The sequence below is a fragment of the Orycteropus afer genome, unplaced genomic scaffold (genome assembly GCF_000298275.1).
Source record: "Orycteropus afer afer isolate SDZICR_OR568_19922 unplaced genomic scaffold, OryAfe1.0 scaffold00010, whole genome shotgun sequence".
Lineage (NCBI taxonomy): Eukaryota > Metazoa > Chordata > Mammalia > Tubulidentata > Orycteropodidae > Orycteropus > Orycteropus afer.
This window is the reverse complement of record NW_006921597.1, coordinates 10,170,518-10,195,978: the sequence shown is the minus strand read 5'-3', so window position 1 is coordinate 10,195,978 and position 25,461 is coordinate 10,170,518. Positions and strand designations below refer to the sequence as shown.

The window sequence follows — 25,461 nt, the reverse complement described above, 5'->3', positions numbered from 1 at the left end:
CCAGAAAAGAGATCTCTGCGCTGAACACTACTGTTGTCATTTTTTGATCGGCTATGAAAATTTATGTCTTTTTAAAATTTCTCTCTTTTCCCAGAATTTGTTCCTGTTGAAGAGTTGCTCCTCCTCTGATTCCCAGACTCCTTGAGATTTAAGGAATATAGTGGATGAAAGTTCTCTGCCTCTGAGGAGAAACAATTCCTGCTTTACTCTCCTTTGCTATGGATACCGAATCCACATATTCTGGATACTCTTACTATTCGAGTCATTCAAAAAAATCCCACAGACAAGGGTATGTAAGCTGTTGATTGTTTCACTTTTTGTTGTGGGGAAACTTGCAGGTTGGCCATGATACTCTTGGCTGAGGTTTTCTCCACTCACCTTGCAAAATGATTCCAGCTTGCAGGGCTGTTGATGACTGGAAGTTCGGGTCCATTGGTGCGTGAGAAACTGAGCTTTAAGAGCATTTAACATGAATTGTGAGTAACTTCGCCACCAATTTACATTTTATAGCCACCATTACAGTTGATGACCTTAATTTCTCACAATTGATTTTAAATTAAAGTTTCTCCCTGCTGTCCAAAATATTTTTCATTTCTAAGTACTTCCCATAGATAGCACCAGCTCCCAAAGCTTTACTGAGAATGTAAATGAAAGTTTTAAAAGACTGTTAATTTGTTGTTTTTCACTCAAAGCTGCTGACTCATTATCTGTTATGCCCTCATAGTGATGCTAGTATACTGAACTGGTGGAATTGGCCTTACACCTTTTTTCTCTCTGAGGAATCTTCCTAATGAATAGCTCTGGGTCTTGAAAAGGCCACCCTGGGTGATGGGGACTATCTCAGCTTTGCAGCCAAATCCCCCTCCTCTGCTCTGGTATTCACAGTGCCGGCTGTGTTGGCCCGCAGCATGTTTAGTGAGTAGGGGAGGGAGGCAATGACTGAATGAAGAGGTGGTCCCATGTGGGTTAAGAATGTTGTTGTTATGTGCCATGGAGTAGGACTCGACTCATAGTGACCCTCCTTGGGTTTCTGAGGCAGTATCACTACAGAAGTAGATTGCCCAACCTTCCTTTTGAGGAGTGGCTGGTGGGTTTGAACCACTAGCCTTCTGGTTAGCAGTCAAGTGCCTTAGGCACTATACTTCCAGAGCTCCAGGGTTAAGAATGCAGTTGTGAAATTTCAATGCCACCACTTACCTAGTCTCATCTGTGAAATGGGTACAGCAATATTCTCTTTATAAGGTTGTTGAGAGGATTATGTGAGATTATATTTGTAAAACATTTAATACAGCACGGAGTCGGAGGTCAATAAATAGTGGGAGCTCTGGTAGCATAGTGCCTCAGGCACTTGACTGCTAACCAGAGGGCTGGCAGTTCAAACCCACCAGCCACTCCTCAGAAGGAAGGTTGGGCAATCTACTTCCATAGGGATATTGCCTTGGAAACCTAAGGAGGGGTCGCTGTGAGTCGGGTCTGACTCGATGGCACAAAACAACAACAACCACATATTAAGGTTATTAATAGCTTTAGCACTTTAGCAACCTGTTTGTAGGCACAAGCTGGCCTCAGCCCAAAGGGAAGGGTCATGCCACTCAGGGCACACCTGTAGCGACAGCTCAGTGGAGGTTCACTTACTGAGCAATTCCTTATACAAGCATTGAATGGGGGCAGGGTTTGTTGTGTAAAACAGCAAAAAGATACGTATATCTAATTTACTTATTTATCTCCATGTCTGTATGGTTGTTCACACACAGAGGTCTGGAAGGGTATTCTCCAAGCTGCCTGGAGTGGTCAGCTGTAGGGAAGGGGCTCAGCAGAAGACAGTGGCTGATGGAACAGTCCCTTTGGACTCTGTTTCTACACTGGTTCGATTTTTCATAAGTTTGTATTTTGTAATTAAAAAAAAAAAAGGAATTAAAGAATGTAAATGTAGAATTTTTAAGGGTTATTTGATGACATGAGAAAATGTTCCTGAGGTCATGTTGTGGAAAAAGGATTTAAGACTGTATGTTATTGTAGTTATATAAGATGAATATCAACATTTTGATCATAACTGTGCATATGGGATTGTGAGTGGTTTTACTTTAAACTTCATTATTTTCTAAATTTGTATGTAACTCCAAAAAACCAAACTCATTGCCACCAAGTCAGTTCCAACTCATAGCGACCCCCATTGGGTTTATGAGATGGTAAATCTTTATGGAAGTAGATTGCCCCATCATCCTTCTGCAGAGCATCTGGTGGGTTTGAACTATCAACCTTCTGGTTAGCAGTCTAATGTCTTAGGCACTGTGCCACCAGAGCTCCTTAAATTTCTATATGTTGTTGTTGTTGTTGTTATGTGCCGTCGAGTCGGCCCCGACTCATAGCGACCCCTCCTTGGGTTTCCGAGGCAGTATCACTACGGAAGTAGGATTGCCCAACCTTCCTTCCGAGGAGTGGCAAGTGGGTTTGAACTGCCAGCCGTCTGGTTAGCAGGCAAGTGTCTTAGCCACTATGCTACCAGAGCTCCCAAATTTCTATATAGTGCTTATAAAAACTTTGGGAAAAGATATAATCAATCTTATGCTGGAGCCTGGGCCAACTTTCTAGTCAGGATGGGAAATGGACTCTAGTGTAGGCAGCACTGACAGTGTGCTGCTGAGTGGGGCCTTAAGTCACAAACCAGAGCCAGAATCCTGAGAAAGTCAGAAACCCTCTGGTGGTGAATATTTAGTCATAAATTTAAACCAATGGGTAAACATATCAGATTAATGATAAAGTACCAAAAACTGCTGTTTTAAAATAACCAATCTTTGGAACTGACTGAAGAAAACAGTTTCCTTGTTGATGTGCCAGGCTTCCCTTGCCCACACTACAGTGACAGAAGTAGGAACTCAGAGTATTGTGGTGCTTGGTGATGTAGCGGGGTGGGGGCTGCTGGGAGGATTCTGGGAGGGAACCATCTCTGATTCCCTTTATCTATACTCACATCCCAACTGTCACACTTCAGGGCCCAATGCTACTCTCTGTTGTTTTTCTCAGTTCTCTTGGGGGCTCCAGAAATTGATACTCTAATGCTCTTGTGGTAACTTTAAGAGACTATAATTTTCAATTAAAACACCATGTAGAACTCTTAGTGCTTTCTTGGACCCATGTGGAAAGTGCTTGGCAAACAATAATACAATACAAGTGGAGACTGAATCAATTAACAAAGGAATATTACTGAATGCCTACTCTCGGGAAAGCTGAAAGCATGAGCATTAGAGGTGAACTCCGTGGGTTCTTTAACAAACAAACATCCATGGGTGGTAAATTCTGTGACCGAAGGATATGACCCAGGCAAGTGTAGGATATAGTAATTGTCTGAGTTTCCTAGTGCTGCTCTGACACTATTACCATATGTGGGCAGCATTTAAAGAGCAGAAATTTATTTTCTTACACTTTGGAAGGCTCAAAGTCCAAAACTTGGACTCAGGAGTCTCAGGAATCAGGTGGATTCCTTCGTTGTCTTTGCCCTGGCATTCCTTGGTTTATAGATGATCCTTAACATGGCATCTTCCCTATCCCTTCCCTCTGTCTATCCTGGTCTTTTTATAATTCAGAAGTGATTAGGTTTGGGATCCATCCTGATAAGTCATTAACATAAAAAAAGGAAAGTCGTCCCCCCCCCGCCCCCCCGCCCAAACAGGATCACATCCACAGTTTCAAGAGTCAGGAATTCAACACATCTGCTTTGGGGAAGCACAGTTCAATCCGTACAGTAATTGTGGGGTAAAGGAACCTGTAGAGTGTATGTGCATGGAGTACTTGGTTGGGGCTCCTGTAAGAATATTAAGCAGTAATGGGACCCCTCAGCAGGCTTGTGCAGAGAGGTCCCTAGACCCACCCAAATGTATTGTATCACCCAAGAGTGTTCCTGTGAAAGCTGCTTTTCTTTAATGATGTATCAGGAATTTCCTTTTTTTTAATTTCATAAATAATATTTTACTGTGTTTTCAGTGAAAGTTTACATAGCAAATTAAGTTCCCATTTGATAATTGCTATACAGATTATTCATTGACATGCTATATTTTTCACAGTGTGTCTGCATCCTCTTTCGGTTCTGTTGTTCTGTTACTCTAGTTTCTCTGTCCCCTTATTGTCTCATCTTTGCTTTAGAGTAGTTGTTGACCTTTTGGTTGTGTTAGGAATTTGAGTGGAAGAGTAGGAAAGGGGAGGGATCTCGCTTTTTGGTAATTTTAGTAGAAATCCAACTTAAAGGGATGATAAATTGCACCAAACTTAATATGTCTAATGACATTGTGACTGTCTTTAGAGATTGGGCCAGGTTCCAGGCAAATGACAGGTGACTGTTCTAACAAAGAGGTCAGTGGCTGGGTTTTGCAATGCCTACAGTCTCCAGAGAGCATCCAGCTAGCTTGCTGGGAAACTGGTTCAGATGCCAGCAGACCTCTCTTAACCTTTGAGGAAAGAGCCCCAGTGCCCTGAATCAAATACAGGCACTGCCAGACCCCTCGCAGTTATCATCTCCTAACCTCACAATAGTCTGGGAAAGGTGGGTAGTGGTACCCCATTTTATAGGTGGTGAAACTGAACTGTGGAGAGGCTGTAAGTTCAAAGTTAGGTGCCTTAAGAAGGTTTCACATCAGACTCGTTACTCCTTTGGAAGCCTGTGCTTTTTCCCCCTTAGGGCTGTGTGGATTGGAGAGGGCAGGTGTAACTGGTAAGGGGAAAAGAAGGAAATTGGAGGGTAACTAATGTGATGAATATGTTTAAGTGCATTGTCCAAAATAGGGTTGCCTGTAGTATGGAGGAATCATTGCTTTTGTTCAAAGCCTGCTTCGCTTTGCTTTGTGCCCGGCCCTCTTGTCCCAGTCAGTGCTAGAGGAAACAGCCAAACAGCCCAGAGCTGACAGAAGAGAGAGGTGGTGGGTGGTGTGAAGGAAAGGGAGGAGTAACCGGTGGGGCCAGCTTTCCCCAAATAGAAATAGACAAACAACAGAAACAGGACTAAATAATCTTCCCAGAAAATGCTGACCTTATGGGGATGGTATGGAATTGACAGGGATTCTGGCTTGAATGGGAGGGAGTTTAAAGCAGCTCCCTAAGACTCAGCTCTAGACTCACTTAAATAGAGACATTTACACACACACAAGCAGGTACAGACCCATGCCCACGCCTCCTACACACTGTCTCTCGCTCTTCTCACCTCTCACACGCAGGCACACGCACAGATAGACTTATCTTTATTCATATGGGCAGAAGTTACGTGGAGACAGATACAGAGATAAAGATACAAAGATTCCTGTACTGGACGCACACCTGCCAAACAAAGGCACATCAGGAGATCTAAAATGCTTAGCTGGCTTGAAAACACCCAAGTGTCCATGTGTTCCTAACACACCCCATCCCTTTCAGCAGTTTGATAGCCTGTTTACTCCTTCTTCTCCTATTCCCATATTTTTGGATACCAGGAACTGATTGTCTTCATCATTCCTTCTCCCAGAGGGCACATGGCAGCTGCCATTTTTCATTGTGTTATAGCATCTGGAACTATGAGGAGGAGCATTTGGGTACTTGTTGCAGCAAAGCAGCCATCCTCTGACTCGTAGCTCTGCAAACTAGAAAGCACTGAACAGCAGTATTTTTATTGGACTTCCTGTTAAGTCCCAGCTTGGCTCACAGACCTTCCTGGAGCAGTCATTCAGGACCAGTGATTTTTACAACAGCCACATTACAGAGCTTGCTCCTTTGATAATGAGAACCAGTACAATAAGTGGCTTGTGTGGGATGCTGAGTTGATAGGACCTTTCTTACTTTCACCCTTACTGGGCAGCAAATAGAAGGCTTCTGGCACTGGGCATCACCCAGTCATGATTACATCCTGGCCTGAGCCCTTCCCCCAGCCTCACCCACTTCACAATATTTTAATAAAAAAAGCCATGTTACATTGTACAGCTCAACATTTTGTCCATGGCTCCCACTACCAGGTGTTTGCTGTGTATAGGGCATGATGTATTTTACAAACAGGTGGACATCCTAGGCAGTCCCTCCACTACACCATCCCTCCCTGCTGGAGTATTTGGATGGGGACCATTTTGCTGGACCAACTACATCCAGATCACCTGGGCTGCTGGTGAAAATGTAGACTCCTGCTCCTTCTAGAGTTAATTCTTTGGCATTGAGGCCAACACATCAATCTGTACTAAATCTGCCCCCTACCTTACCCCACCCCTGGTGTTTTTTTTGCCCACTCAAGTTTAGGAAGCACTAGTTAGGTTTTCAAGGTCCAGAGAGTGGAAATGTTGGGTTGTCAAATAATAGGTCTTATCTAATTTGCTGTGGAAGTCACCAGGAAAATTATTTAGACAATTATTTTGTATTTGTTTGGCTGTTTTTGCCTCTTTAAGAGCTAGTCTGTTGGTGGGAGTTGGAGGTTGGTTGGGAGTAGTGGCTGGCTCTGAAGGACTGTGTCCAGCCCTGAGGGTCTCCCCACCTGTGCTTCTGTCCTGGTAGTGTTCAAGCTCGAGGAATTGGCAGTCTGTGAAAGAACTTTGATTACCTGTGGAATTTTTGCTGTTGTAGGATTTGACCCTGTGGGACTAGAGAATAGAGAGATGAGTCAGTGAGCATGTGACTTGGCTGATGGCAGAGGAAGTGATAGTTGTTAAAAATAGTTGGGGATAAGGGAAATGGAGTTAAGAGGACAGACCCCCACTGAATGGCTGAAGGAGATGGGGCTGGTGGAGCAGCAGTTCTTGACTTAGTCTAGCATTCATCCTAAAGACTGACCAAGCAGTCGGAAATCACTCCCAAATAGTTTCTCACACTGAATGCCTTTGTAACCAAGTGTAGTTGGTTACACAGTTTTGTGCTATCTAAGGTCACAGACCAGCCTTGACTCCTGACAGTGGCTTCTGAGGCTTATTTCATAGCTATAGTCTTTGTCAGACATGAGGATGAGCATTAGGAATATTTATGCTACAAAATCTTCCAGCTGCTCTTCAGCATAGCATTGTTGTCATTGCTATCAAGTCCTTTCCAACACATGGTGTTTTGGTTACTTCATGCCGCTCCAACAGAAAATACCACAAATGGGATGGCCTTAACAAACAGTAGTTTATTCCCTTATAGTTTTGGAGGCTAGAAGTCCGAGTTCAAAGTGCCAGGTGCTAGGGGTTGGGTGAAAGCCTCTCGACCTTGGGCTTCAGCTCTGCCTCTTCCTCCCGGCCCACTGGAGCTAGAGGTGTCCCTTCACTCAGGCAGCTGCTGGCTGCTGAGGCTGACAAACCCATGGTCGAAAAATAAAATGGCAGAGTCCCAAGATTACCAAACAACATGGCAGGATACTAATTCAAGTCAAGAGACAGTCCCAAGATCAGCAGGAAGCATGGCAGGCTGCTAAATAAAGACTTAGCTACATGCAGGGTCCAAGTATGGCAAAAAGCTGCAGAGACCTCAAAACTTCTCATTGTATACCGGAAGCAGACCACATCCCTAAGGCAGTTACTCGGTTGCTCCAGAGATTTCACCATGGAGTTTTTTTTTACCAATCTCAGCATGAGGAATCCAGCATGAGCACCCAGCTGCCCGCCCCTCAACCAGGCCCCACCAAGTGGATACATAACCTTAACTACTACATGTTGACCTCAAGTGTACAGACCAGAATAGCTCTATAGGGTTTTCAAGGGCTGACCTTTTAGAAGTAGATTGCCAGGCCTGTCTTCTGAGATCCTTCTGGGTGGCTTTGAAGCACCAACCTTTGATCTAGTAGTTGAGCACTTCACTGTTTTGCATCACCCTACAGCCTTGTATTGAGCATTATATATGTGGTAAGTATTCTCCCCATTTCACAGATGAGAAAATCAAGTTTTCAAAGTTTGAATAAATTGTGCAAGGTCACACGTCTAGTGGGGCAGAGCTGAGATTTGACTGTTGGTCTCTCAAATCTGTATAATGCTTCCTCTATCCTGCTGAGGAAACCTTGGGAATGAAGGCAAGTGATTGTAGGAAGGAGGTTTGTTATAAAGGCAGCCTGTGAGGACAGAAGACTGAAGACACTGAACTTACTGTTGAACACCAAGGGGTTCCTTTGGTGGGAGCTCCTGAGTTTGCTGTTGGCAGCAGCTGGGAGTGGGAGTGCCAGTTTTCATAGGTGTTTAATGTCTAGGTGGTGACCTCTAGGCTTGGCACAGTGATTGATTCCTTTTGTAATTTCAAGATTGACCTATAGCAGGGTGCTCCACAGTCACCATGAACCACTCAGGAGATTCATCAGGGGTCAAATGATGCAGTGGCCTGTTTTCGTTTGGAGACATGAAAATATCCCCCCCACACACACACATACACACATGCAAAGCCTCTTGGTGTCATTTGTCCCAGCTTTATTGTTCCTGTGGGTGTCTTTGAGGTCAGCTAGAACCCTATGGGAATGGCTCCTAGTTTTATATTTGTGGGAACAAAGAATAAACAATTCTCTGTTCTGGTTTAGAATATCCTTTCTTCCCTTCTTGTCCAAAGGTGTAGGGTGACAGTGTGTCCCAGATTTTTGGGGGCAGACCAAAGTTTCAATATTCTGTGTTCAGTGTTGTCCTTGTGACAGTGTTCTAGAAAACTAGCTTAGGCAAATGATAACCAAATCCAGTCAGTAATTTTTACAATAAAATAAGCCTTAGCTCCGGAAATTCTAAAATATACATCTTTAGACTTTGGAAAAATAGAACCACTTGATAGAGGAGGAGAGATGGGCTTTGTTTTGGGTCTTGGAATGAAATAGCAGAAGGAAAATACTAAGTAGGGAGGGAATAAACATCAGCTTCTTCTCTTTGCCAGGGGGTGGGGATGGGTGGGTATTGGGGCACTGTCTGTGTGTATATGTGCACATGGGTGTACATGCATGCGTGTCTGCCTGGACCTGTAGAATACATTCAAAATGAAATTTGTGATGTTTGATAGACCACAGAGTTAACTAACATGGCATAAATTTACTAGTTGATTAACTTTTTTTTTTTTTTTCTTCAGGGAGAGAAATAGAGAGAGACACAAATCACCCCGGAGTAAAGATGTTAGAGGATCAGAAAAATCTGTCACCATCCAAGCTCCCACTGGAGAGCCCCTGTTGGCCAATGATTCTACTCGGACAGAGGAAGTTCAGGTAAGGATCAAAGGCGTCCTGGAGCATACTGCCACTTGACCAAAGCTCCTTTTGGTAAATGTTTTCCTAAGTCTTGTTGTGGTAGGTTCTCTTGGGTTTTTAATCTTTGTTTTTCTAGCATGTTAATTAGTTTATCTATGTCCCATGGTTTCTTGTTGGTCTAAGGACAATCTGTGTCGCTGTTGGCTAGCTTGGAGAGTCTTCTGAAGTGTGATAGGCTGGCTTGCTTTGAGTGGTGTTGAAAAGAAGCCAGCAAGGTTGATGACAGGGCAGGGAAGGGAAAAATTACAGGCTAAGATCTCTGGAGTCTCATTCCAAAATGGAACAGTGTAAGAGAGGGAAGGAAACTCCCTATCCAGAAAACCTAAATCAGTGTTGGGAAGAAAAGGAAAGGTTTGAGACACCCCAGACTGAGCATCCCTTATAGATAGATAAAATAAATCAGGGGCTATATGCTTAGATAAACAAAGTAAAACCAAACCCACTGCCGGTGAGTAGATTCTGACTGATAGCAACCCACATTGGGTTTCCAAGGCTGTAAATCTTTATAGAAGTAGATTGCTTTATCTTCCTGGGTTTGATACTTGGTTAAAAATAATCAGTTGTCATCTAATTGATTCTGACTCTTGGTGACCCCATATGTGGAGAGTAGAAATCCATTCCATAGGGTTTTCAAAGCTATGAAGCACCTTGGGTATGAATAACAATCAGTACCATACCTCAGTGTTTAGGGGTGTGGCATGATAGAGTCTGTAGCAGACTGAAGACTGCATTTCCTGTGTGAAGGAAGTAGCAGCTCCTTAGATCCAGACACTTACTACCTTTTAGAACTGCAGGTTCAGTGTTACTGGGTCTTGGATTTTCTAAGAAAGGTAGAAATTAGGATTTTATGTGAAATCAACCAATTTTTAAATATTGGCAGTTTATTAATTTCTTTACAAGACACTGTGTGGGTTCTTCTCCCAGTCTCAACTGGCTGGCAGCCCACCAGATTTAAATAAACATCTGAGCTATACTCAGAAACATGTTTGCACACCCTCTACAGCTCCTGAAATATATGCATGTCCAGCCTTGCCTCTAATAAACAAAGTAAAGTATGCATGCACAGCTGTAAGGATATAAGAATAAGCATATATCTGTACACAGCTGGAGGTGCACATAGGTATGCATTTTGAAACAGAAATATGTACTGAAGTTGGAATTCCTCAGAGCACACAAGGTGCTCCTGGACCCAACGCTGCAGTTGTGGGTTGAATGTGGAATTTGTTTAGTGATAAGCAAATGCTCTCTGTGCTGCTATAGTGCTTGCCTTGGTGATAGGTGGAGGGATGATGATGGATAAATGGGGCCAATTCTAGGATTATATTTCCGCACCACCAATAAGTGCTATAAAAACCAAATTCACTACTATCGAGTCAATTCCAACTCATAGCAACCCCCTTTGGGTTTCTGAGGTGTTAAATCTTTATGGAAGTAGATTACCCAGTCTTCTTTCTGCAGAGTGGCTGATGGGTTTGAACCACCAACCTTGTGGCTAGCAGTCAAATGCCTTAAGCACTCTGCCACCGGAACTCCTTAATAAGTGCTATGTTGTTGTTATGTGCCGTCGAGTTGGACTCGACTCATAGCGACTCCTCCTTGGGTTTCCGAGGCAGTATCACTATGGAAGTAGATTGCCCCATCTTCCTTCTGAGGAGTGGCTGGTGGGTTTGAACTGCCAGCCTTCTGGTTAGCAGTCAAATGCCTTAGCTACTATGCTATCAGAGCTCCCAATAAGTGCCATAGGAGGTTAGTTTCCTTTGATGTGTGGATTTGGAGGTGCCATTGCAAAGGCATTTCTTTCTTTGCAGCCACTGTATAACTTGTAGCTCACTGGGAAGCTGCATTGGGAGCTATTCGTGTTTACACCAGGAAGATATAGTAGGAAAATCATTGAAATGGGCATTCGGAGGCTGCACTTCTCAGTAGCTGTGACCTTGGGCATTCACAACCTTTGTAGGCCTCAGTGGCTTCATTAAAACTATGGCATTATGTTAGAGGATTTTAGATCCTTTCTGTTCTAAGAGCTTCAAGTTTAAGAGGACCTTTTGGACATCCTACGTTTTTTAGGCACCAGATACCCACTGTTGTCCAGTAGATTCCAACTCATAGAGACTCCATAGGATAGATAGGATTTCTAAGGCTGTAAATCTTTACAGAAGCCAACTACCACATCTTTCTCCTGCAGAGTGGATGGTGGGTTCCAACCACTGACCTTTTACTTAGCAGTCTAGTTTTAACCACTGCACTACCAGAGCTCCTTTTTTAGGCACAGATTTTAGGTACAATTTCTTAAAATGAACTGAGATTTAGTTAATAGCCCTGTGTGCAGGACAGAGGGTGAGTGGCTAGATCATGGCAGTGTTGTAATCACAAAAAGTAAACACAAGGTATTAATAGTAATAAGTTTAGCATTGATAATCAATTGAATGTTAGGTCCAGTGTCAAACTTGGAATCTAGTACTTGCCTACAATCAGTATTACAAAGTAAGTTATTTATATGGACTGTGAACTCACCTTATCTTAAACCATATTGTACATCTTTTGAGTTTGTGGTTTTAAACCCTCACTCCCATTTTTTTTTTTCTTTATAAATTGAACTAAATTTACATATGGTAAAATGAACAGAAGGGTACAGTATGATGAGCTTTAAGAAATGTATATGCCTATGTTTCCATATTCCAATAGAAAGTGGAAATTATTGAACAATAGCATTAATATCACACACAAGTAAAATCTTTCCAAAGATAACTCAAAAATGGTTGCAGCAACATATTAACCAGTAACTTCCAGAAATACAAACTGGATTCAGAAGAGGCTGAAGGCAGAGAATACCAGAAAGATGTTTACTTGTGGTTTATTGACTATGCAAAGGCATTCAACTGTGTAAATCATAACAAATTATGGATAACATTGAGTAGAATGGGAATTCCAGAACACTTAATTGTGCTCATGAGGAACCTGTACATAGACTAGGAGGCTGTCGTTTGAACAGAACAAGGGGATACTGCATGTTTTAAAATCAGGAAGGGAGTGTGTCAGGGTTTTATCCTTTCATCATACTTATTCAATCTGTATGCTGAGCAAATAATCTGAGAAGCTGGACTATATGAAGAGGAACTTGACATCAGCATTGGAAGAAGACATTAACAACCTGAGATATGCAGATGACGCAGCCTTGCTTGCTGAAAGTGAAGATGACTTGAAGCACTTACTGATGAAGATTAAAGACTACAGTTTGCAGTATGGACACTGCAAAAGAAAGAATATGAAAATCCTCACAACTGGACCAATAAACAGCCTCGTGATAATGGAGAAAAGATTGAAGTTGTCAAAGATTCCATATTACTTGATTCCACAATCAACACCAATGGAAGCAGCAGTCTAGAAGAATCAGATGTCATATTGCACTGGGTAAGTCTGCTGCAAAAGACCTCTTTAAAGTGCTGAATAGCAAAGATGTCATTTTGAAGACTAAGGTGCACTTAACCCAAGCCGTGGTGTTTTTGTTTGCCTCATATGCATGTGAAAGCTGGATAATGAATAAGGAATACCAAAGAAGAGTTGATGCGGGGTGTTGGTGAAGAATACTGAGAGTACCATGGACTGCCAGAAGAAGTAACAAATCTGTCCTGGAAGAAGTGCAGCTGGAATGCTCCTTGGAAGTGAGAATGGCCAGACTTCATCTCACCTACTTTGGTCATATTGTCAGAAGGGACTGTTCCCTGGAGAAGGATATTATGCTTGGTAAAGTGGGGGGTCAGCAAAAAAAGGGGAAGACCCTCAATGGCATGTATTGACACAGTGGCTGCAATGATGGGCTCAGGTATAGCAAGGATTGTGAGGCTGGTGCAGGACCAGGTAGTGTTTCATTCTGTTGTATGTAGGGTCGCGATGAATTTTGGTACTGACTTGACGGCGCCTAACAACAAACAGCAACACATGCCTGTATAACCCACACCCCTATCAAGACACATATTTCCATCACTCCAGAAAATTCTCTTAATGTTCTTCCCAGTCAATCCTGCCCTGACCTCTATCCATCCAACACAACTCCTGCCCTATGGGGCAGTTCTCCCCAGTCCTTTAGTGTTGCTACGAGTTGGAATTGACTCAGATTAGTTTTGTGTCTTTTAGAATTTAATATGCTTGGAATTAATCTTTTTTTTTAGACTTTTCTTTTTCTCTCAGCATAATAACTTTGGGCTTTATCCATGTTTTGGTGAGTATCAGTAGTTCTTTCGTTATTTTTTGCTGAACAGTATTCATTCCATTGTATGAGTACCTAGCACAATTCATTATCCATTCCTGATGATGAATGTTTGGGTTATACAGTTTTTGGACATTGTGAATAAAGCTGGTATGAACATTTTTGTACAAATTATTTTGTGGAAGTGTTTTCATTTCTTTGGGTAAAAACATAGAAATGGGATTTCTAGGCCATACATATAGATACATGTATATTTAAATTGATATAAAACGTGCCAGACCATTTTCCAAAGTGAAGAGAGTCCAGATTGCTTCACCCATTGTCTTGGACAGCAGTTTCTTTAGTGGTATATGATACTCCTAACTTCCTTAGGTTGAGTCTTCACCACTACCACTATCCTTTGTTACAGTCTGTACATTTCATAAATCTTATGATTTTGGTCCATCATGGATTTGAGCTCATTTTTCTGTTATAAGAGATTTCTACCTTGCCGAGTCAGCTATTAACTTAAACGAGGTTTTTCTAAGTCGGTATCCTACTCATCAGTTCCACCCAACTTATTACTGCATCTGGATTGTTTTTTCCAAGTTAAACCATAAAACCTCTGTGAAGCTCATGTGACTTTTTTTCTTTCTGCTCTGTTGCTGCTTTGGAATAGTCTCAGTTGCCAGTGAAATAGCAAAATGATTTAAAATCCTCCCAATTGGATTTTGTTAAATGAATAGACTAATTGTTCCAACTAGAAACTATTTAGAAGTTTAAAAAGAGTGAAAACAAGAAAAGATGGATACATTGTAATAATCTTGGTCATTTCTATACACTGGATATTTAGTTTGTCATAAGAACATGTGTTTTGCGGGGAATGTTTGAGATATTTTGATCACAGGTAGATTTTTGAATTATCTTAGCATGGTCAATGAGAAATGCTGTCAGAGTAATATGATACTTTGTAAGTGTGTCTTGACATCTTGTAGAGATTTTAAAAAGGTAGACTATTTGTAGGTAAACTATTATTTGTACAGTTGATTCTCATTATTGTCAGTAGTTATATTCTATAAGGTTGCTGTGAATACTGAATTAACAAATACTCCTAGGAGAAACACAATTTGGCTCTTGCAAGCCTTTGGTCACAACATTCTCATCAACCAATCAGTACATAACCTTGTTGTATGTGTGTTTCTGTTTTTTAAGACACCTTATTTAATAAAGCGTTTAAAGACACCTTGTTTAATAAATATTATTGATTCAATAACATTGAACTGACTGCTGGCAGCACTATAACTCATGCATGAACAAAGCTTATCTCATGCACTGCTGTCGAGGCAGATCTGACTCATAGCAACCCCTCCTTGGGTTTCTAGGTGCTATCACTATGGAGGTAGATCGCCCAGCCTTCCATCCGAGGAGTGGCTGATAGATTTGAACCACCAGCCTTCTGGTTAGCAGTCAGATGCCTTAGGCACTATGCCACCAGAGGTCCTAAAGCTTAACAAGCACATGTGTATTCTTTGAGTGGCACATCACAGCCTTCTTGGGCTTGTGAGCACTAGGTAGCACTCCAGCACTATGCTTGGGGATCATTTTAAATAGCAGAGTCACCAACAAACAACAATAACAAAAATTTAAACATGGCACTAGATAGACACTAAATGGACACTTGTTGAAAGCTGAAACAAAAAGGAGTGTCACCTTGTTTGACCTCAGCTGGGAACATGTGCATTGGGCATGTCAATTTTTTTGCTGTTCTGCACATGACTGTGAAAGGGCTTGTGTATTGATTTGGGGGTTACAAATAAATTTTGATGGCACAGCATTTAAGTGCTCAGCTGCTAACCAAAAGGTCATCGGTTTAAACCCACCAGCCACTCTGCTGGAGAAAGATGTGGCAATCTGCTTCTTAGAGATTTACAGCCTTAGAAAGCCTATGGGGCAGTTCTCCCCAGTCCTTTAGTGTTGCTACAAGTTGAAATCGACTCAATGGCAATAGGTTTGAGCTTTGTTGTTGTTGATGGTGGTGTTAGGTGTTGTCGAGTTGGCTCTGACTCATGGTGACCCCTATGTACAACAGAACGAAACACTGCCTGGTCCTGTGCCAGCCTCACAATCCTTGCTATACCTGAGCCCATTGTTGCAGCCACTGTGTCAATCCATCTTGTTGAGGGCCTTCCCCTTTCCCTCTGTGAATTAACAACTATAGAATCTGTGAATAATGAGAATTGACTGGGTACAGTGCTATTAGTTCCCTCGTTATGGCATTAGCCCTTCAGAGCTACTGGAGGGTATAGTAAGACTTCCCACTTACAGAAGGTACACTTAGTAACCCTTTATAACCCAGCCATGAATTAAGAACAAAATGCAGAGAATTTTCTTACTATGCCATAGGTGAGTCCTCACATGGTTACTCTAAGCACAAGATTGTTTATTGTAGGACAAACAGCCTCTGGTCCCTCAGCTTCTCAGGGAATTTCAACATAGCAGGATATTCACTGTTATAGTATATGTAGTAATAAATAGCCAAAACAAACAAATAACAAGGTTAAGTCATGTGTTCTCGGTTAGATCAGATAGATAGATAACACATTTTGAAAACATCTCAATGAGTATTGTTAATGTTCAACATTCTTGTATTTAAAGAGTTCAGCATCCATTTTTGAGCAGGCCTATACTTGTGGGTTGGTTAAGTGAGGAGAGCCCTCCATGTTGTCCTTGTCGCCATCTGGGGTTTTTACAGATGATGTGTGCGAGTTGCTCTTCATTCTTACTGCTTTCTCCCCATCAGGATGACAACTGGGGAGAGACCACCACGGCCATCACAGGCACCTCAGAGCACAGTATATCACAAGAGGACATTGCTAGGATCAGCAAGGACATGGAGGACAGTGTGGGACTGGACTGCAGACGCTACCTGGCCCTCACTGTGGCCACCTTTCTTGGACTTCTAGTTTTCCTCACCCCCATTGCCTTCATTCTTTTACCCCCAATCCTGTGGAGGGAGGAGCTGGAACCTTGTGGCACGATTTGTGAGGGACTGTTCATTTCTGTGGCTTTCAAACTCCTCATTCTGCTCATTGGAACCTGGGCACTCTTCTGCCGCAAGCAAAGAGCTGATGTGCCACGGGTGTTCGTGTTCCGTGCCCTTCTGATGGTCCTCATTTTTCTGTTTGTGATTTCCTATTGGCTTTTTTATGGGGTCCGCATTTTGGACTCTCGGGACCGAAATTACCAGGGCATTGTGCAATATGCAGTGTCCCTCGTGGACGCCCTCCTTTTCATCCACTACTTGGCCATCGTCCTGCTGGAGCTCAGGCAGCTGCAGCCCATGTTCACACTGCAGGTGGTCCGCTCTACTGACGGCGAGTCACGCTTTTACAGCCTGGGACACTTGAGGTAAGGGGAGATACTGGAGAGGGAGAAAAGGGTCCCTGGTACCTTGATAGATGACAGCTGGTCCTCATCACATGGGGGATAGTGACTGATGCTATGTGCCAGGACTATGGCTGTGTTCTTCTTTTCTGGTTTTGGGAGAAGCTATGGGAGTGTGTCTGGAGAGGGTGTGTGTAGGGGATTATTCACGTGTCTTGACTCTCCTGAGTTCTGAGTGGGGTGGGGGGGTTGCTAGCTTGCATCCAGGTTGAGGTTTTGCTGGGTCTATTCTCAAAGTTGTTGGTGGCTCCCCAAAGTGATATATAATGAATCCATAGCGATGACTGCTGATCTTGCCGCTGAAATTGACCTGTGGGTGATGGATAAAGTCATTCGCAGTTCCCTTTTGCTCAAAACGGTACACCTGGTATACCCGGCTGTCCCAATATAATTCTTAGTTGTTCTGTTTTTTCTACTCATAGAAGTGCCCTGGTTTGGCCAATAAATTATATAGCTACCTTTGTAACCTGCCAATAAAGAATTAAGTATGCTTTAGAGACTAAATGCACAATGGATGACTGTTTTGAAAATGGATGCATGAGAAAAAGGTAGTGATGAACTGGGATGTCATACTTTAAATCTATGCATAAATCAAATAATGTTTAGTGGTTAATTAAAAGAGTACCAATCATCATTTTATTATTTACATTGAAGTAAGTACTTTGTATAGATTGTCAAATTTAGTCTTCTCAGAACCTTGCAATTTTGGTATTCTTAGTTTATATGTTACTGATGAGGAAACTGAAGTTTGAAGGATTTAAGTGGTTTGTATACAGGAATATGGCCAGCCTCCTTTAGGATTCACCCCAGATGTTATGAAGCCATGGCTGAGTTAAGTGCCCCTGTTATAGCATCTCTCACTTAGTATTTACTGGTCTATTTTTCTTACCTGTTTTCCTCCACATATGATGAACTCCCTGAGGATAGGGGCTATGTCTTCTCCTGCTTGCATCCTCTGCACTTTGCCCAAAGCATAGCACAAAGTTGGCATTCAAATGGCCACTGAAAGAATGAATAATCTGAGAGGTATGACTTCAAAGTCTTTGCCCTTCCCCCTGGACTCTTGTGCCTCTTTAGGTAGTAAATGCTGATTTGTATAACCTGCTTGGCACATTATAAGCACTTAGTAAATTGTAGCTTTTACTGCTGTGATGTCGTGGCAGACAAAGCAGCCAAAATCGGCAAGGGCACCTTAGTGGATATCAAAGCAATTGGCTTTGTCATATTTTTGGCTGTACCCAGGAGGTAGAGTCAGGTCTCACTGCCAAACCATCTCTGATGGCACACACCAGCTTTCATTCCTCTAGCTCTGCTAGTACCACTTGAGGATTGAGTGGTTTTGTGTTCAAAAGAGCTGCCACCCTAACTGATCCACAGAGGGAATTGGTTTTGGAGTCACATGGTCTCTGCAACAAAATCTGCAGACCTTTGTTTATTTCTGTTTGGAGAACCTTTGTAAATACCCACAGGACTCTGAAAACAAGTCGCTGCCACTTAGTTGTCTCAGACAGCTTTCTCTTCCAACATACTTTGGAGAATGGCCAACAGACTTGTATTAGACATCTGCTGACTGAAAGGTAGATGGTTCAAGTCAACCTAGAAGCAACTCAAGAAAGATTTCATGATTACTTCCAAAAAATCAGTCATTGAAAATGCTATGGAGCACAGCTCTGCTCTGACACACATGGGGTCACCATGAGTCAGAGTTGCCTTGATGGCAGCTAGTACTGGTCCCATGGGCAGTAGACTGGGCTGTGGGAAGACAAGGATGACTGCCCTCAAAGGTCTTTATTTTGGAACTTGAGGAGCTTACAGCGCATTTGGTGAGCCAAGACCAGAGCACTGTTGTGGGGTAAGTGCTGAAGCATGCCTTAGTACAGGGCCGTAGGAACACATGAGGATGAGGTGAATTTCAGGCAGTAGCAGTGATAAAGGCCAGTGGGAAATAATTTGTCTCAGGATAGATTTTGCTGAAGGTTAAGTGGTGGAGCAAAAGTCAGCTCTGGTAACGGTGGAAATGAGTGAGATCTGGACTCTGTAAATGTAACCAAGACACTAGCCAGCAGCGAGGCCTGCTGTGTTCTGGCACGTCAGTCTTAGGTGTGTGAATCCAGAGCTGTGGAGGTGAGAAGGGAAAGCACATCTTCTCTCCTGGTATTCTGGATGATAGGACTGACTCCATGACTCCCTTTCCATGGACTCCCACTTTGGTGGGATCAGGACTTTGCTCTCCCTCCGTGCCTGGTTGATCTGCCCTTTAGACCAGGGTGGTTGCAGGGAGGAGAGACAAAACAGCCCCAGGAAAGTAATGCTTGTGATATGCTATTGGCAGCGGCCTTGGCGTCTTACCATGTAGCTCTGCTGGAGGGACCAGAAGTGGGTGGGAGAGGCAGGGCTGATCCTGCAGCCGGACCAATCATGGTGCAGGACTTGCAGGCTTGCTGCAAAACTCTTGGTCTATTCGTACCACAGCCAGCAACTGCCTAGTTCTGTCATTGAAACCAGTAATCCTAGATCCTGGGAGACCTAGATGATGGCAGGTTCCCAGCAGCCATGGGGAGAGCATGTGTGGGACCCACAGTACCTTCCTTTCGGCTTTTCTTTAGGGCTGTTTACTTTTCTCCCCCTTCTTCCTTTAATAATGCTCTTTTGTCCTTCACATGGGGATCCTGGTGGATTATGGGTTGGAAAAAAGATGTCACAAATGGAGCCCTTGGGCACAGTCAGTGCTTGTAGGACAGCCAGTCTGTGAAAGTCGGGCAAAGCTTGGCATCATGCCCTCCCAGTATTGTACAGGTTCAGTCACCCACCAGCCCTTGGGCTAAATCTGGCCTAAACCCAGTGGTGGCTAGAAGAGTCACTGAGCCAGAAATATGACTTCTAAGTGCCTTTTGTAAAGTGTGGACACAGAAGGGAAGGAGTCGTGAGAGGCAAAGACAGAGACTCGGGGGATCAGAATAGCAGGTCTTTATCAGACGCAGTGGAAAGACAGCTGTTCCATTTTGCCTTTATGTACAGCTTTCCTTTTAGCAGCTACCTATTGGGCTTAGATGCAGACCTCTGGTGAATTCTATTTTTCTTTTTCCAAAGACAGTTTTATTGAGTTGAGTGAGCTATTTTTGAGAGCTGTCAAAAGAATGCCTGCTTTTTGGGTTCTTACAGAAAATGTGCTTCTTGTTAGTTCTTCTAATGGATACTTGCCATGCCCTGCTTGTTGGCAGGCAGTGGGCTTATTTGAGAACTTTCAGAAATGGAAAGGCTGTTGTTGCAGAAAGTCAAATACCACAAATAGATGATGCTACTTTCTAACCTTTGCATGGTGCCTTAGGGATTACAAAGGATTTGTCATATTTGGTCTCATTTCCTCCTCTTTGCTACCCTGGGAGAAATTGGGGTAGTGGTGTCCCCATTTTACAGTTAAGGATCCTTTGCTCCATGCTAAGGGACCTGCTCAAGGTCACAAGGCACCAACACCATCCTGTGCATCACATCTTGGTGTCTCTGTGTATATGCTTTGTGACTTCTCACACACTCTTCACTTGGCACTTTTCTTGGCACTGTTCTCAAACTGAGTTGTGAACTTTTCTTAGATTTCACATAAGACTAGTGGTTAGAAATCGGACTGTGTCTGGTGCTGAGAAATGGGGTGAAAGCCAGAAGAACAGAGAGAAGAGACCCAAAATGACAATTATCCTAATTAAAAATGTCTCAGTTTTGAAACCTTTAAAGGGAAATATTGTGAATCCTAAAGCATAGAAGCTCATGTAATTGACTGACTGAGATGTACAACAATCAAGGAAATGACAAAAAGCTGAACAACTAACAATTACATTGTCCTTCCTGTATGCCAGGCACTTTCTAAGCTCTTGACATTTAACTCTCTAATCTTCACAACAGGAGCTCTGGTGGCGTAGTGCCTAAGGTATTTGACTGCTAAACAGAAGGCTGGCGGTTCAAACCCACCAGCCACTCCTTGGAAGGAAGGTTGGGCAATCTACTTCCATAGTGATACTGCCTTGGAAACCCAAGGAGGGGTCTCTATGAGTCGGGCCTGACTCCATGGGACATAACAACAACAACAACAATATGATGAGGAGTGATTCCAATTTTTTGATGAAGAAACTGAGGCACAGAAAAGTTAAGTAAGTTTGTCACATAGGGACACCTAGTTTGTCATTGTGGGAGCCAGTACCTGAACCTAGGTTGTCTGGTTCCAGAATGACTACAACCTCTGAGTAGGTCACTGCTTTAAGAACACATGAGCACATGTATAATCATTTTGTGAATGCTCACCATGTGTGATGTACTCATCTGTCAGGTTGTTATGCTGTGGCTTGTGTGTTGCTGTGTGCTGGAAGCTGTGTCACTGGTAACATGGGCAGAATATTGAACAACATAGGAAGCATCAAAAGAAGATGGAAGAATACACGGAGTCACTGTACCAAAAAGATATGTTGACGTTCAGCCATTTCAGGAGGTGGTATATGATTAAGAACTGGTGGTACTGAAGGAATAAGTCAAACCTGCACTGAAGGTACTGGCAAAAAACAAGTCTCCAGGAATTGACACAGTCCCAATTGAGATATTTCAACAAATGGATGCAATGATGGAAGCATTCATTCATCTATGCCAAGAAATTTGGAAGACAGCTACATGGCTAACCAACTAGAAGAGATTCATATTTGTGCCCATTCGAAATAAGGTGATCCAACAGATTTTATTTTTATTCTTGATTTAGGTGAAAGTATACAGAGCAAATTCACTTTCCATGCAGCAGCTCACATACACTTTGTCTCATGGCATTGACTACAATTTACCACAATGCAACAGCTCCCCTCCCACTTTCTCCCCATAGTGACCTCTTCCCTGTGTCTTTCTCTCTGTGCATTCCTGCACCCTGAGCTGTCTCCCTGTGCATACAGAGCTCTTCTCTTTTCTCCCATGATTGTTCTCTGCAAGGAGTGTATCTGCCTAGTGTAAATGTTCACCTCATATGCCTGTCTTTTGTTTGGCTGAAAGCCACAGGAGTGGGTTAAGTTCCAGACCTGAAGGGCAGCTAGGGGCCATAGTCTCAGTGGTTCCATCAGACCAGCAAACCTGGTCCCTGTTTTCTTTTTTTTAATGATTTTTTGTTCCACCTAGTTTTCCCACTCTATCCAGGATCTCCTACATAGATCCCCCTCTGAGTGGTTAACAGTGGTAGCCGCGTACCATCTAGTTCTTCTGGTCTCATAGTCATATAGGCTGAGGATCACATGGTGTACCAGTCGCTTAGACTAATTGTTTCTGTGAATCTTTGGTTTTCTTCATTCTTTTTGCTCTGGATGAGGAGAGACCCATTGTTGCATCTAGATGGCCGCATGCAAGCTTTTAAGATCCCAGTTGCAACTCGCCAAAGTAGGAGGTGGAACAATGTTTTGTGTAGTATGTTATGCCAGTTGAACTCAATATCTTCTGCAACTATGGTCCCGAGCCAACTGGTCCAACTACTTACTCCCTCTGGGTAGCTGGCTGTGGCCAAGAAGTGACTACAACCTTGTCCTTGCCAGCTCTACTATATACCTGGGAATTCTTACAGAACATAGCAATGCAATTGTAGAAACATTGTCTGCCAACCCTGTACATGGTCTTAGGCACACTTCCCTCTGCATAGACATAACTAGTAGTTCACCCTGTCCACCCATCTGTCCACCCATCTATCCATGTTTGCCTTCACTGACAATGCAGTACTGTATGTGCAAAAGGGTTCATCTTTGTTTTCTGTACCTCCTCTGTACCTCTTTGTGTCTTCCTTTTCCTCAATGCCACTGTGTGGATCACTCATATTTGGTATATTGCCCTTCTCTTCACCTAAATCAATACTTGTCTCTACATATCTAACAGTGTTCCTCCCCTCCACTCCCACCCTTGGTAACCAACAAAGAAAATTCCTTCCATATGTAAACCTTTTCTTGACTTTTTACAATAACGGACTAATACAATATTTCTACTTCTGTGATTGACTTACTTCACTCAGCCTAGTATCTTCCAAGTTCATCTATATTATGCGGTGTTTTGCAGATTCTCCATTATTCTTTAGGGTTGCATAGTATTCCATTGTGTGTATGTACCATAGTTTGGTTATCCATTCTTCATTGATGGACACCTAGGTTGTTTCCATCTTTTGGCTATTGTATATAGTGCTGCGATGAACATGGGTATGCATATGTCTCTTCTTGTCCTGGCTCTCACTTCTTTAGGATATGTACCTAGTAATGGAATGGCTGGGTCAAATGGTATTTCTACTTCTCACTTTTTAAGGAATTGCCATACTGCTTTCCAGAATGGTTGTACCATTTTACAGTCCCACCAGCAGTGTATGAGAGTCCCAATCTCTCTGTATCCTCACCAGCATTTGTTATTTTCTGTCTTGTTGAACTTTGATACTAGTGCTGGTATCTCATTTTTATTTTGATTTGCATCTCTCTAATGGCTAATGATCGTGAGCATTTCTTCATATATTTGTTGGCCGCCTGAATAGCCTCCTTGGTGAAGTGTCTATTCATGTCTTCTGCCCATTTTTTAATTGAATTATTTGTTTTTTGTTGTTGAGGTGTTGGAGCTTTCTATAAATTTTAGAGGTAAGTCCCTTGTCAGATATGTCATTGCCGAATATTTTTTCCCAATCTGTAGATTCTCTTCTGACTCTTTTGGAGAGATCTTTGCGAGCACATAAAAATTTGATTTTTAGAAGGTCCCATTCATCTAGTTTCTCTTCTGCTGTTTGTGCATTTTGGATTGTACTTGATAGTCTGTTTTATGCTACCAGAGCTCCCTGCCATATATTGGGACCCTAAATTTGCCCCTGGTTTTTCCTTGAGGAACTTTATAGTTTTTGGTTTCACATTTAAGTCTTCGATCCATCTGGAGTTAGTTTTGGTGTATGGTGTGAGGTACAGATCTTGCTTCATTTTTCTGGAAATGGATATCTGGTTTTGCCAGCACCATTTGTTAAACAGACAATCTCTTCCCCATTTAATGAACTTTGGCCCTTTGTCAAAGATCAGCTGAACATAGGTCGATGGATCTATTTCTGGGTTCTCAGTTCTATTCCATTGGTCTATATGTCTGTCATTATACCAATACCAGGCAGTTTTGACTACTGTGGCTGTATAGTAGGTTTTGAGATCTGGCAGTGTGAGACCTCCTACTTTGTTTTTCTTCTTCAGTAGTGCTTTGCTTATCCAAGGTCTCTTTCCTTTCCATATAAAATTAGTGATTGGTTTTTCCATATCCTTAAAGAATGTTGATGGGATCTGGATTGCAATTGCATTGAATGTAGTGATTGCTTTGGGTAGAACATGTTTCACAATGTTCAGTCTTCCTATCCACGAGGATGGTATGTTCTTCCATTTATGTAGATCTCTTATGGTTTCTCGAAGTAGTCTTTTATAGTTTTCTTTGTGCACGTCTTTTGTGTCCTTGTAAGATTTATTCCCAAGTATATTATTTTTTTGGTAGCTATTGTAAATGGTACTGATTTCCTTATTTCCTATTCATCAATATCTTTGCTGGTGTAGAGGAATCCAGTTGATTTTTGGATGTTGATCTTGTATCCTGCCACGATGCTAAATCTCTCAATTAGTTCCAGTAGATTTTTGACTGAGTCTCTTGGGTTTTCTAGGAGTGGGATCATATCATTAGCAAATAAGGATAGTTTGACTTCTTCCTTACCAATTTGGATGACTTTGATTTCCCTTTCTTGCCTTATGGCTCTGGCTAGGACTTCCAATACAACACTGAATAGAAGTGGTGATAGAGGGCATCCTTTTCTGGTTCCTTTTCATAAAGGGAATGGTTTCAGTCTCTCTCCATTGAGAATAACATTGGCTGTTCGTTTTGCATATATACCCTTTATTATGTTGAGGAATGTCCCTTCTATTCCTATTTTGCTGAGACTTTTGATCAGGAATTGGTGTTGGATTTTATCAGATGCCTTTTCTGCATCAATTGATATGATCATGGGGTTCTTTTCTTTTGTTTTATTTATATGGTGTATGACATTGATTGTTTTTCTAATGTTGAGTCATCCTTGCATACCTGATACGAATCCCACTTTGATCATAATGAATTATTTGCTTTATACATTGTTGGAATCTGTTGGCTAGGATTTTGTTGAAGATTTTTGCATCTGTATTTATGAGGGATATTGGTCTGTAGTTTTCCTTTTGAGTGGTGTCTTTGCCTGGTTTTGTTATCAAGGTTATGCTTGCTTCACAAAATGAATTAGGGAGGATTCCAACCTTTTCTATGTGTTGGAATAGTTTGAGTAGGATTTGTGTCAATTCTTCTCTGAATGTTTGGTGGAATTATCCGGTGAAACCATCTGGGCTAGGACTTTTTTTAGTTGGTAATTTTTTTATGAACTGTTCAATTTCTTCTTTTGTTATGGATCTCTTCAAGTTTTCCACCTCAATCTGTGTTAGTTTAGGTAAGTGGTATGTTTCTACAAATCTATCCATTTCTTCCAGATTTTCAAATTTATTAGAGTACAGTTCTTCATAGTATCCTGATATTATCCTTTTTATTTTAGTTGCTTCTGTTGTGATGTCACCCATTTCATTTCTTATTCATGTTATTTGTATTCTCTCCCTCTTTTCCTTTGTTAAATTTG

General features: G+C 42.2%; 1 protein-coding gene across 1 annotated transcript in view; it reads left to right on the top strand.

The window, feature by feature from the left end:
• Positions 1-218: 218 nt before the first annotated feature.
• The window catches only part of VANGL1 (VANGL planar cell polarity protein 1), a 62,167-nt gene continuing 36,924 nt past the window's right edge, over positions 219-25,461 (top strand). The window contains exons 1-3 of the mRNA XM_042781995.1: positions 219-289; positions 9,004-9,136; positions 16,165-16,772. Of these exons, the coding sequence (XP_042637929.1) occupies positions 219-289; positions 9,004-9,136; positions 16,165-16,772 (812 nt within the window). The remainder of the gene's footprint in view (positions 290-9,003; positions 9,137-16,164; positions 16,773-25,461) is intronic.